Here is a 13,073-nt window from a genome sequence, read left to right as displayed (position 1 = left end):
GAGAATACTTAAAGCAAAGGAATTTCACACATAAATATGTATTTCCATATTTTCTTGAAAAACCGGCTAACCCTCCATGGCAGCAACCACCTGAGTTGAACAGCAAACACTTCTCTTATATCAATAAAAAAAAAAAATCTCAAATACACTTATATAAATATACGACATGTTACACGCTGTTTTAAGAGTTTTATATCCATCAGTTAATTTAACCCTCAAATCAATCCTACAAGGTAAGCACTACTGTCCTCCCTTTCACCAATGAGAACACCGAGGTATGAGAGGTGCCCACCCATGCATCATTCAAGCTCAGCATTCTGGTTCCAGAGTCCTCGAGCATAACTGCCTCAGACTGCCTCTGCTTGACACGGTCATCACCAGGGCCTCTCTGCTCATTTATGCCATCTGCTCCCTTCCCCCAACACCCCAGCACCACCTTCCAGCCCTCTGTCTTCCCTGCCTTGGTTAATGGCAACATCATCCATCTAGGGGCTCAACTCAAAACTTAAGAGTCCTGCTTTATTCCTCCCTTTGCCTCGCCTTCACATTTAAGCCATCAGCCTCCTGCCAGTTCCAGCTCCACCATCATCCACTCCCTGCCATCTCCACTGCCACTACCCTTCTTACCTTGCCCCGTTTACTCTAATGGCCTTCCAAATGGTCACCCAGCTTCCACTCGAGTCTATTCACCTAGCAACAGTCAGAGATGTATTTTTAAGCATAAAATACATAATGCCCTCTCCCTACTGAACCCCTTCAGTTTCAATAACTGAACTATTCTCCTAGCTGCGGCAGCTGCCTGACTTTCCAGCTTATTCCCCTATCTTAATTCCCTTTGCTCACTGTGTCTAACAGCTCCCTTCATGTTCCTCAAAAACACCAGCCTTTTTTCTGCCTGCCATTCTTCCTCAAGCCGGTCTCTCTGTCTGTGATGATGTTCTTTGCCTAATTCTCCTGAGAGCTGGCTCATTTCCACCCTTCAACTCTCAGCTCAGAAATCACCTGCTCAGAGCAGCCTAACCACCCCATGGAAAGTGGCTCTAATTCTTCTTTCTCATCTTTTTTACTTCCCTAGCAGTGCTCAGCACATGCTGTAATTCCCTCTTTATGTCTTAGGTTGTGTTTGCCCGACTCCCCCAGTGAATTACCTATCACACTCACTGGTATGTGCCAGAACTTAGTAGACAGTCAAGAAACATGAGCTACTTAATGAATGCTACAGAGTTAAGCTCTCCCACCAGCCCTGCCTGTCATTTTATGAAGATTATTTGTGCCTTCTGAATGGTGGGGCAGTCCACTGTAATATCACCTCTATTTTTCCCTTTAATTCATACCCAAATGTTCTCCAGCTGATTTCACTTTAAACAAATGGTGAAGGTCCTAGAAACTAACCCATCTTGTCCTATCTTCCTGGACTAGGAATTCTTATAAGGTCCAACAACAACTTTACACCAATATTCCATTTTAGGGGAAACTGTGACATCATGCCTCAGGCTGCTCTAGGGGATCAACCCAAACCACCTTCAGCCAAAGTATCATCTGAGATCAGGAAACCAACCAATCCTACCATCATACCCATGTTACTCTGGTCATCACCCTGAACCTGAGTCCCCTCCAGGCCTATCCTGTACTTTCATTTCTTCCAACACATCCTATAACAATCTCCTATACTGCACCTATGGAGAAAGGACATATGTACAATGTGACAACTTGTTTACAAAGAAAATTTTTTTCAAAATTATGTATACATGATCATGTGTTCCTGCTGGCCAGTTCAAACACAGGAAAGGGATTCCTTTGGTCACTATGGATTCATCATTCCCACAGAGGGCAAAACACCAATGAAATGTCAAATTATTGTCTGAAGTACTGAAAACAAAAGTATTATTCTACTCCCATTTTTAAAAATAACTCCTTAGTATCTCTCAATAAAAGTTTCTTCTCTGGATGGAGAGAAAAAAAGGGATGTCACAATATACTTAAATTTGAATATAAAAGTTAACAAATACTTATAAATGTATCTAATAAGTTTACTTTTCTCCAACAGCATCTAAATAGCTTTTCTTATCTAGCTTTTTATCTTACCCATCAAGGCCTGCACACATAAAGTTCATATCAAAAAGCAGATGGACTCTGTTTCCCTGCTTATGAAAATCTTATTTACAGTGTTGTATATTTCACATGGTGACCTCATATCTGGAACCCATTCCTCTCCCCATCTGCAAAGAACAACTGTTCTCATCTGTGGGGGGAGGCTCTGGCTGCAGAGTCTCATGATGTCACAAGCCAGGAGGAATCACTTACAAACTCCTGGGAAAGAGTTGTTACATTGATCAGCTTTCTGTTTTGTTTTAATTTCAGCAAAGAGTTGCTTCAAAAGCAAAAGTTAATAGGAAGGAGCAAAAACTGTATCATTCCAGAATATTTTCCTCATCCTATCTCTATAAATTCTATAACCAAAATTAGAAGCAATTTTTCTTCCGAGTTATAACAGAGTTTCCTTCACCCATCTTCAAAAGACAGTATGTTGATCCTTTATTCACTCAGTAAATAAATATTTATTCAATATAAACTTATTATGCATCAATCAAATGTCACACACTGGGCTAATTTGTGGGAATAAGACACAGTTCTCCCCACAAGAAAGTGAATGGTCTATTTGAGGAAAGATAAATACCAAGAAACGGTAATAAGTTTAGCATAAAGGGTAAACAACAAAGTCAGCTTCAAGAAAGCAGTCATGGCCAATTCTGCTTGGAGAATTAAAATAAGGCTTCTCAAAGGGGGGTAACATTTAGGTAGGGACTTAAAGTTCAAGCACAATTACATCAAGATAATGGGAGAAAGCATTCCAAGCACTAGGAACAGTGCGTACAGAGTCATGGAAAAAGCAAACAGCAGAGTTTTTACAGGACAGGTCTTAAAGATCAGGGCAGGGTGAACAGAGCAGCATGTACCTGAAGGAGAGTGGCAAGAGATGAAAGTGGGAAAGGCACAAAAGGGTCCTCATACATGAAACAAGATGAGGGCCAAGAAACTTGTAGATAAAATGGAGCTCAGTATGTGGATTAAAGGATAAAGAGCAAATGAATGGATTAATGAAGAGACAAATGTCCAAATGCAGATTCAACTCTCCTAAGAGAGGCCTCATCAAAGAAATCCAAAGAAAGTTAAAGAAAAGGGGGGGTGCTAACAGTACCTCTAAAATCAGAAAGATCAACTTGTTTGTTAAAAAGTTTTCCATTCAAGAGTCAATAAAAACACTAACACAAAAAGATATGAGCACCCACGTTCACTGAGGCACTATTTATAATACACAAGTTATGAAAACAACCTAAGTGTCCATTGATGGAGGAATGGATAAAGAGATCATGGTGTATACATACACATACAACGGAATATTACTCAGAAATAAAAAAGGGATGATATCTTGCCATTTGTGACCACACTGATGGACCTCAACGTGACCTGCTAAGTGAAATAGGCCAAACAGAGAAACCCAAGTACTGTTGGGTCTCTTATATGTGGAATCTTAAAAAAAAACAAAACAAAACAAAAAAACCTCAGAGATACAGACAGGTAGTTGCCAGAGGAGGCGAGGATACAGGAGAAGGGCAGGGAGTGGCTGGAGGGAGTCAAAAGGTTCCAATCAAAGAGTCTACATTAATCATATGTGCACTTGACTACAAGTAAATACAAAAAGGTAATTAAAAAGGAAAAGAAGATGACAGTAGCTGTTCACTGGCTGGATCTTTGGCCAAAACCACAAATATAGAAGCTGGGCTCTCAGAATGAGAGGAATGAGAGAATGCATTCAGAATGGAACACAACCAACATTTTCTTTTTTTTTTTTTTAAAGATTTTATTTATTTGACAGAGAGAGATCACAAGTAGAGAGAGAGAGGAGGGAGCAGGCTCCCTGCCTAGCAGAGAGCCCGATGTGGGATTCGATCCCAGGACCCTGAGATCATGACCCGAGCTGAAGGCAGAGGCTTAAACCACAGAGCCACCCAGACAGCGCCACAACCAACATTTTCAAGCGAGCCACATAACACATGGCCATGCCTCTATTTACCAATCCCATAATTCTAAAATACACTTAATTCAAAGAATATGTGCCCTGCCTCACTCTCCATCTCATTACCTACTTCCTACCTCATAGTTCGTGCCCAAGGAGACCTACGCTGCCTTCTTCCACACTGTTTCAACAGTCATGTTTTCATCGGTGCCCCACCCTCCCCACGCCTCCTTCTCACACACATAGCACTCATGTAATAGGCCCAACTAGTCATCCTCCCATACCCACCAAGAAGTCACCTCCTCCAGGCTCCCAGTTCCCCCCAACACCCTCCCACACACCCCAGTAACACTTTCATTTGAGCACTTACCATCTATCCCTAAATCACTCATTCCCATGACTGCCTGCCCGCCCTGGGCTGTGAGCTGGGAGAAGAGAAAGCCAGTCTCATCCACCTTCACCTTGGGAGCACCCAGGCAGCACACTCCTAACTGTGTACTGTTCCCAGCTCACAGCGGATGCTCAACAAATTTCTGCTGAGCCAAACCACTGAGCTAGCTTGTAAAAGTATTCTGTAAACTATAAAGTGCTCAACAAATATTGTCTGGTGCTGTTTACTGGTTCCTTCTCAACCCTCGTCTCCATCACTTAGTGTCCACATGCTCCCGGCAAACTCAACTATCAGTGCTCCTTACAGCCAAACCCTATTTTCCACTTTGGTCTTAGTAGCGCACACTGGTCTGTCTGTCCAAAAAGCTCTTTCTCTTATCGTCACTTGTTCCAACTGTACCAACTGGTCCAATACATCCCTTCCAATTAAGCACTCCTAGACCAAATAAACAATTCCTAGACAACTCTAAGTAATGGCTCCTTCCTCTCAAATCTCAGAGCACTTGCTCTGTCTTGTGGTGCTTAGCACCCCGAACTGCACTGTGGGTATAAGAAGTAGGAAGCCCTGGGCCTGCTCTCGAGCCATGTCCCTCAAGCACACAATGCAGAATAAACAGTTTAATGAGCCAAGGGTTACTTCTGATTCCACACAGCCAAGGAATAGCCGCCCAGTATGTTTTAAGCACCTGGATAAGTGTTCCTCTCTTCAAGCCTTCTGAGACATCCTCCTTAGACATGTAGGCTTCAAATACGCTCTTTTTCTTCCCTCGTATGGACTTGTTCTTTGACTTTTTGTCACCTGGCGAAGCACCAACACCATGTGGGCCAACCACAGAGGACACACCTAGAAACATGAGGCAGCAATCAACTCTTTCCTCAACCAAGCATCTCTGTATTTTTAAACTGGAGATATTTTACCTTTTTTTTTTTTAATGTAGAAAGACTAATAAAAGAATGAAATGATTGGATAATGATTTCAAATAGTCACAAAAAGGAAAGAACAGGTAACAAGCGTAAAATGAGGAAACATGCATAAAATGTACATGGATGAGACTTAAGTTTTAAATCAGCACCACAACATGCAGAGAACATAATCTGAATAATGGGTTTAATATGCTTTGCTGTTTATAGACACAAACTTTTTAAAATAGGAATTACTAAAAGAGTGTCTCTTTTCTACAGGAAAACTAAACAGCTGTACTCAATATAATAAATTAAGACAACAAGAAACCACACTTAATTCTAGAATAAATAACATGGAAGAATATTTAACAGGTCACCAAAAGAATTATGGTGGCCCTCAGCCCCAGACCCGCCCTGTGCCTCCATTTCACTGTTATTTTATTTCAGGTCTCCAGTTGCTAGAAGAGACTCCATTTTCCTTTTGCTACCTCTGGGGGTCCCCAAGGGCCGGAGGTTCAGCCTGAAGTCAGGATGGCTCATTACTGGTTCCAAGGTCGCCTCTTCTCTCCAGATCCAAGGGGGGCCTCCACTGTTCAGCTCAGAGTTCTTCCTGCCTTAAGTAGCTCAGTTGTCACTAGCTGAAACCAAAGAGAGACAGGTGACTGATGAGCACTTAACTATGGTGTCCTCTGTGCTCTCAGAAATGTAGTACGTGCATGATAAAAACACTGGGACGGGGAGGGGTGGTGGCTAGGTGGCTCAGTCGGTTAAGTGGCTGCCTTCAGCTCGGGTCATGATCCTGGGGTCCTGGGATTGAGCCCCACATCAGGCTCCCTGCTCAGTGGAGAGTCTGCTTCTCCCTCTCCCTCTGCCTGCTGCTCTGCCTACCTGTACTTTCTATCTCTGTCACAAATAAATAAAATCTTAAAAAAAAAAAACAAAACATTGTGGGAGGGGGGACCTCCTGTGTCCTTGTGTCACTCTCTCCTAGGCAGTTAGACAAGCACACCATCTGTCCTGAGTTTCTTTGCAAGGTATCGCTAGCCTGCTTGTCTGGGCCACTTCAACTAAAAACCTCCACAAACAGGGCAATGAGGCAGGGATGAAAGAACTCTGCAGTTCATTCAGCTTCTGAAATGGGTAAGAGTGGGAGGGAATAAAATTTTGAAAAAAGGTATAAATATCTGGGATCTCAAGGCTATAATGAAATAGGTACTAAACTAGGACTTAAAAGATGCAGCACTTACTAAGTTTCGCATTGGGCAAATGACGTTTGTTGACTAAACCAAGTAAATTAATTCCTTTAGAATTCATCAACAAAATCTAATTCACAGCCACAACTGGATATCCAAAACTATGCAAGGAACCCAGGTGATTCACTAGCTTTCAAAAAATGGCAACACTGCAGTTAGACATCTATGTCCCTACTCCTACCTGAAATCACTTCAAACCAATCACTTGTCCGCAAGCTCAAGGCAACTGCTTCTAAGGAATCTAAGGCAGCTGCCTGGATCAGTAGACTGGAGTCCAGGGCTGTGGAGCTGGCCGCTGGCCTTCCACCTGGATACTGAACACATCATCACAACTTCTACTTTCTACTCTTAGCTGGCCACCAGCCCAGGGATTCCAGCCTATACTTGCAAATTTCTAAAATCCTAGTGGGCAGGCTTCCTTCCCATAAAATGTATCAAGATGTCATTCTCAACACTAGCTTCCATTTCCTGTAAATTTCCCACATACATCTTTCATTGAAATGATATAATTTTTCTCTAAAGTGAAATTAATACTTACTCAGGAAAAGAGAAGCTACAACGACAAAGGGTAACAGGCCACATAGCAATACATGAAGAGATTCAGGGGTAAAGTGGAAAAAAAAAAAAGGCAAAAAGGGAGAGAGACAGATGGTCTTAGATAAACGACAAGGTAATGGGAAGGGCGCACAGAGGAGGCCAGACTATCTGATGGTTTAATTCAGAAGGCATTCATCCACTTATTAATTCAACAAATACTTGGACAGTGTACTATACTAGGCACAATGAAAAATACAAAAGCTAATTAGATTTCTAAAAATCATACCAATATAACAATACAAGTTGGGAAGTGATAAGCACTCTATTTTTTTAAGTATGGGTAAATGTACCTATGATGGAAGAAAGAAAGTACCTGTGGGTCAGAAAATCTGAGAGAGCTTCAGGAAAGCTGTGAAGGAAGAACTGAGAATGTGAGAAAAGCATGCTGCTGGCAAAAGGAAACAAAAGTAGAGACACAAACAGAAAAACACAGGCAGGTTCTTACAACATGAATTCCATTTGGAGAGAGTACAGCCTGTATGAAGGAGGTAGTGGCAAGGCAAATAAAACAAGTTGGAAGGTCCAGAAAACCAGCCCACTTTTCAAAGGCAGTAAGGAATTTCTGAAGCATGAATGAGCAGAAGAGAAGAACGAAAGATCAGAATTGTGTTTCAGGAAAAATGAACCTGGCACAGGATTCAGTCATCTGGAATTGAGAAAGACAGTGGCAGCTGCACCTTAGGAAAGAAACAGAACAGACAGGGGAGAAAGAAAAGAAAGCCTGAACTAGAGCTGAACAAGCACACACTGAAAAGAAGAAACCCATGACATGGTATTATTTATTACACTGGACAAATTGGCACCATGTGGCAGACAGGCAGATCTGGAATCTTGAGAGCAAGAAGGTAGGAAATGTTCGAGATTTCAAGCAAGGAGACTGGGAGATTATAACATCACTGAGTTAAAGATAATGAATTCCACTTAGGGTGTTCCCTATCTCTATGTGAACATATACCTCTATGCATACCTGTACACATGGAAATGTGCCTCTATGAATACCTCTACCTCAAATCTTTGGAAACTGGAGGATAAATTAGATATATTAGCCATCCATTTGCATAAAAATGGTAACCCAGAGTTTTCTAGAATGGATGAGACTGCCAAGAAAGGATAAGCTGATACAGAAGGAGCCCAGGACAAAATCTGGGTTAGGGCAACTTTTAGGAAAGGCAAAGAAGAAGTAGAAAATATAACAAAGAAGCTAACAAAGATGTAGGAAAAGAACCAACAGAGTCAAATGTTAAGAAAACAAGGTAGAAAATAACTTCCAAAGGAGAACAAGTTAATGATCATGATTGACAACCACTACTAGTAAGAATAGAATTCATGGCAGCCAAGGTTAAGGTAAAAGGTTGGGGACAAGCTGCAAGTGGGAAAAAGACAATACAAAACCAAAGGCCAGGGGCACCTGGGTGGCTCAGTGGGTTAAAGCTGTTGCCTTCGGCTCGGGTCGTGATCCCAGGGTCCTGGGATCGAGCCCCACATCGGGCTCTCTGCTCAGCAGGGAGCCTGCTTCCTCCTCTCTCTCTGCCTGCTTCTCTGTGATCTCCGTCTGTCAAATAAATAAATAAAATCTTTAAAAAAAAAAAAAGACTTTATAAAAAAAAACAAAGGCCAGAACTGGAAATGGGTGCTTTGTATCAAGTCCTGATGCAGGCAAGAGCTCAAAACTGACTATTAGTTAAGTGAAATGAAGATGGAGATCTCAACTCAAATGTCCCAAGATCAGCTGCATCTCTAACTTTCCTTCACAGCAAATACCACCCCACTCCCCAGATGGCGTGATTTATACCTACCTTGTCTCTCTAACTCAGGATTACAAGGAATGTTTGGTTGGGCTCATTGTTATAACCACAGTGACTCCTATAGTACCTGGGGTGGAATATGTATTCATTATTCACTTCTTAAATGAGTAGATGAGTTTATTTTCATGAATAAGCAGTTTTCATTTCAAGTTTTTTTCAGTTCTTATTTTCAAAAATAAGCAGAGCAGGATCATTCAAAGAAACCACATTAAAAACAAGTCAGCAAAGAATAGGAAAAGAACACAGGACCCAGGAAACAAAGTTGGCAAGAGTAAGCCAAATAGCTGGGCAGAAAATCAGCTTGCCTCTGGGTATCAAAGTACTGGAAGGAGAAGGAAAGATTCCAAACAGAGAAGATACTAAGCAGAGTATGAATGAACAAGAACCTTCCCAACAACATAGGTTGAAAGGCCCATTAACCCAGGAGAAATCCTGGGCACCCCTACCTTAACACACTGAAAGGACAAGTCAATTTCTAATCCCCACCAGTGAGGGACACTGATGTATTGCCCAAATGCCCACTAGTTCCCAGAGAGGGTGTCTTGTCACGGAAATAGCTGTATATTCTAAAGAGATGGGCTGGGGTTAGGATGAACAGACAGTAATGATCAACAGTGCCCCACGGTACAAAAATGCAGAAACGAGGTGGAATGGGGGGATAGGCACTAGACTTGAGAAGGAGTAAATCTGAAGAAACAATGGAGCGGTGTCTTAAGACCCTTTATATTCCCCAAACCTGGCACAATGCATACTGCAGAGCGGATGTGCCCAAAAATTTGAATAAATGAAGTCTATTTAGAGCAGAAACAGCTTTTAATGAATACTCACTAATGAGAAATTTAAGCAGAAGAGCCAGGACTATGGTAAGGCATGCAAGGCACCTAGGATGCAAAATTCATAAAAGCAAAATCATGCTAGTACCAACCCCACACCCTGCACTTGCAGGACTTGGAGAGAGACTCCTGAAATGTTCGTCCCCTAGGCATCTCATTCGCCTTACCCTGTATCTCAGCCCTGATATGAAACGAAAGTTATGAACCCGGGCAGTAAAGGAAACGCAAGGAGATAAAATTGAAAGAAAAGTTTAAAGAGATAAAATGTTGAATCTATTCAGAAGGTAAGATGGAGCCAACAGAAAGCGAGACACTGTAAAACAAATGAAAGAACACACTACCGATGGAACAGACTTTTTAAAAGTTTAAAATAAACCTCACACTGAGGGAGGAGCAAGAGGGCAGAGGAGTAAGAAACCTAAACGTCATCTGGTCCCAGGAATTCAGCTAGATAGTTATCAAACCATTCTGAACACATACAAACTCAACAGGAGATCAAAGAAAAGAATAGCAGCAATTCTGTGAACAAAAAGCGACCACCTTCTGGAACATAGGATATGTGAGGAAGTGAATCCAAGGTGATATATGGGAAGATGGGGGTGGGAGGAGAGCAGCAGAGCACAAAATAAGAACTTTTAGAAGTCTGCTCCACAGAGGAATGTTGCTCCAGTGGCTAAGAGGGGAGTGGAATCCTCACTGGGTCAGTGTGGTCTCAGGACCCTTGGGGTCACAGAAAGACCAGGGGTGCCTGAGAGTGGCAGAACTCCCTAGGTATCGGAGCAGGGAAGCCAGCTGCAAAGACAGAGCCGAGGAGGGGGCAGCTTGGGGTTGCCATAAACTAATTCCCGGAACAGTCACACCACTGCTCTTCAAGCAGGGACCCCACAAGTGGCAGATCCAGGGAGACCCCCCCTTCTTCCACTGAGAGGAGCAGCATGGGAGCACACTGCAGGAATCAGCTGGGTTTCAAGACTCCAAACAGGGCCATGTGCTGTAGATAGAAACCCTGGGTCACAGGCCGGGTGAGCACAAAGTGCAGCTGGAGACCAGGGCAACAGAGGAGTGACTGACTGCTTTTCGCAGAGGGCTCACTGAACACGGGGGCCCTGAGCTCTCAGCAAATCCAGAGTCAGAGACTGGGAGGCAGCCATTTTCATTCTCATCCTCCAAAGCTGTAGGGAAAGCTTTCTAGGAACAAAAGCTATCTAGAGCAAACTGAAGCAGATTACTTAGCCTAGCCCCGGGCAAGGGTGTGCAGTTCCGCCTCCAGCAAAGACATTTGAGAATCACTAAAACTGGCCCCTCCCGCAGAAGATCAGCAAGAACATCCAGCCAAGACCAAGCTTACCGTTCAATGAGAACTCCAAAACTCTTAACACCACAGGAATACAGCACATAGACTTCATGGCTTCTTCCCATGATTCAAAGTAAAATTTTTAAATTTTTCTTTATTTTTTTCTTTTTCTATTCTTTTTGAAAAATTTTCCTCTTTCCTATTTTAACCAACATGTCATCTTATCAATTCCTGTTCAAAAATGGAGGCTCTTACTGCTAGGACAGATGAGACAGAAGAGAGAATTAGTGATATAGAAGACCAAATAATGGAGAATAAGGAAGCTGAGAAAAAGGGAGATAAATAATTACTGGATCACGAGGGAAGAATTCAAGAGATAAGTGATCTCTTAAGATGAAACAATATTAGAAAAACTGGGATCCCAGAAGAAGAAGAAAAAGGGAGCAAAAGGTATACTGGAGCAAATTATAGCACAGAACTTCCCTAATTTAGGGACAGAAACAGGCATCAAAATCCAGGAAACACAGAGAAGCCCCCTCAAAATCAATAAAAATAGGTCAACACCCCGTCATCTAAGAGTAAAACTTAAAATCTCAGAGACAAAGAGAAAATCCTGAAAGCAGCTCGGGACAAGAGGTCTGTAACCTACAATGGTAGAAATATTAGATTGGCGGCAGACCTAGCTACAGAGACTTGGCAGGCCAGGAAGGACTAGCGTTGATATATTCAGAGCACTAAACAAGAAAAATATGCAGCCAAGAATACTATAACCAGCTAGGCTGTCATTGAAAATAGAAGGAAAAATAAAAAGCTTCCAGGACAAACAAAAACTAAAAGAATTTGCAAACACCAAATCAGCCCTGAAGGAAATACTGAAAGGAGTCCTCTAAGCAAAGAGAGAGCCTAAAAGTAACATAGACCAGAAAGGAACAGAGAAAATATACAGTAACAGTCACCCAACAGGCAATACAATGGCACTAAATTCATATCTCTCAATAGTTACCCTGAATGTAAATGGGCTACATACTCCAATCAAAAGACACAGGGTATCAGAATGGATAAAAAAACAAAACCCATCAATAAGCTATCTACAAGAAACTCATTTTAGACCCAAAGACACCTCCAGATTTAAAGTGAGGGGGTGGAAAACAATTTACCATGCTAATGGACATCAAAAGAAAGCTGGGGTGGCAATCCTTATATCAGATCAATTAGATTTTAACCCAAAGACTATAATAAGAGATGAGGAAGGACACTATATCACACTTAAAGGGTCTGTCCAATAAGAAGATCTAACAATTTTAAGTATCTATGCCCCTAACACGTGAGCAACCAATTATATAAATCAATTAATAACAAAATCAAATAAACATATCGACAATAATACAGTAATGGCAGGGGACTTTTAACACCCCCCTCACTGAAATGGACAGATCATCTAAGCAAAAGATCAACAAGGAAATAAAGGCTTTAAATGACACAGTGGACCAGATGGACATCACAGATAGATTCAAAACATTCCATCTCAAAGCAACAGAATACACATTCTTTTCTAGTGCACATGGAACATTCTCCAGAATAGATCCCATCCTAGGTCACAAATCAGGTCTCAACCAGTACCAAAATACTGCGATCATTCCCTGCATATTTTCAGACCACAGTGCTTTGCAACTAGAACTTAACCACAAGAGGAAAGTTGAAAGAACTCAAACACATGGAAGCTAAAGAGCATCCTACTAAAGAATGAATAGATCAACCAGGAAATTAAAGAAGAATTTTTTAAAATCACGGAAATAAATGAAAATGAAAACACAACTGTTCAAATCATTGGGATGCAGCAAAGGCAGTCCTAAGAGAAAAGCATATACCAATAAAGCCCTTCTCAAGAAACAAGAAGGGTCTCAAATACACAACCTAACCCTACATCTAAAGAAGCTAGAGAAAGAACAGCAAATAAAGCCTAAACCCAACAGGAGAAGA

At 41.8% G+C, this 13,073-nt stretch overlaps 1 protein-coding gene across 3 annotated transcripts in view; it reads right to left on the bottom strand.

Moving 5' to 3' along the window:
* DIS3L2 (DIS3 like 3'-5' exoribonuclease 2) overlaps nt 1-13,073 on the bottom strand; it is a 355,877-nt gene that overhangs the window by 292,449 nt on the left and 50,355 nt on the right. For 2 of the 3 annotated variants that reach the window (XM_047721343.1, XM_047721346.1), the window contains exons 2-3: nt 5,800-5,949; nt 5,095-5,252 (exon numbers count right to left, since the gene is read on the bottom strand). In XM_047721343.1, the coding sequence (XP_047577299.1) occupies nt 5,095-5,252; nt 5,800-5,851 (210 nt within the window). In that variant the 5' untranslated portion in view covers nt 5,852-5,949. Of the gene's footprint in view, nt 1-5,094; nt 5,253-5,799; nt 5,950-8,957; nt 8,980-13,073 lie in introns of those variants that run through there. The other variant, XM_047721345.1, reaches the window with a different exon arrangement.

This window comes from Lutra lutra, chromosome 3, assembly GCF_902655055.1.
Source record: "Lutra lutra chromosome 3, mLutLut1.2, whole genome shotgun sequence".
In the NCBI taxonomy this organism is placed as follows: domain Eukaryota; kingdom Metazoa; phylum Chordata; class Mammalia; order Carnivora; family Mustelidae; genus Lutra; species Lutra lutra.
The sequence above is the reverse complement of the archived record's forward strand: the minus strand, read 5'-3'. Positions and strand labels throughout refer to the sequence as shown.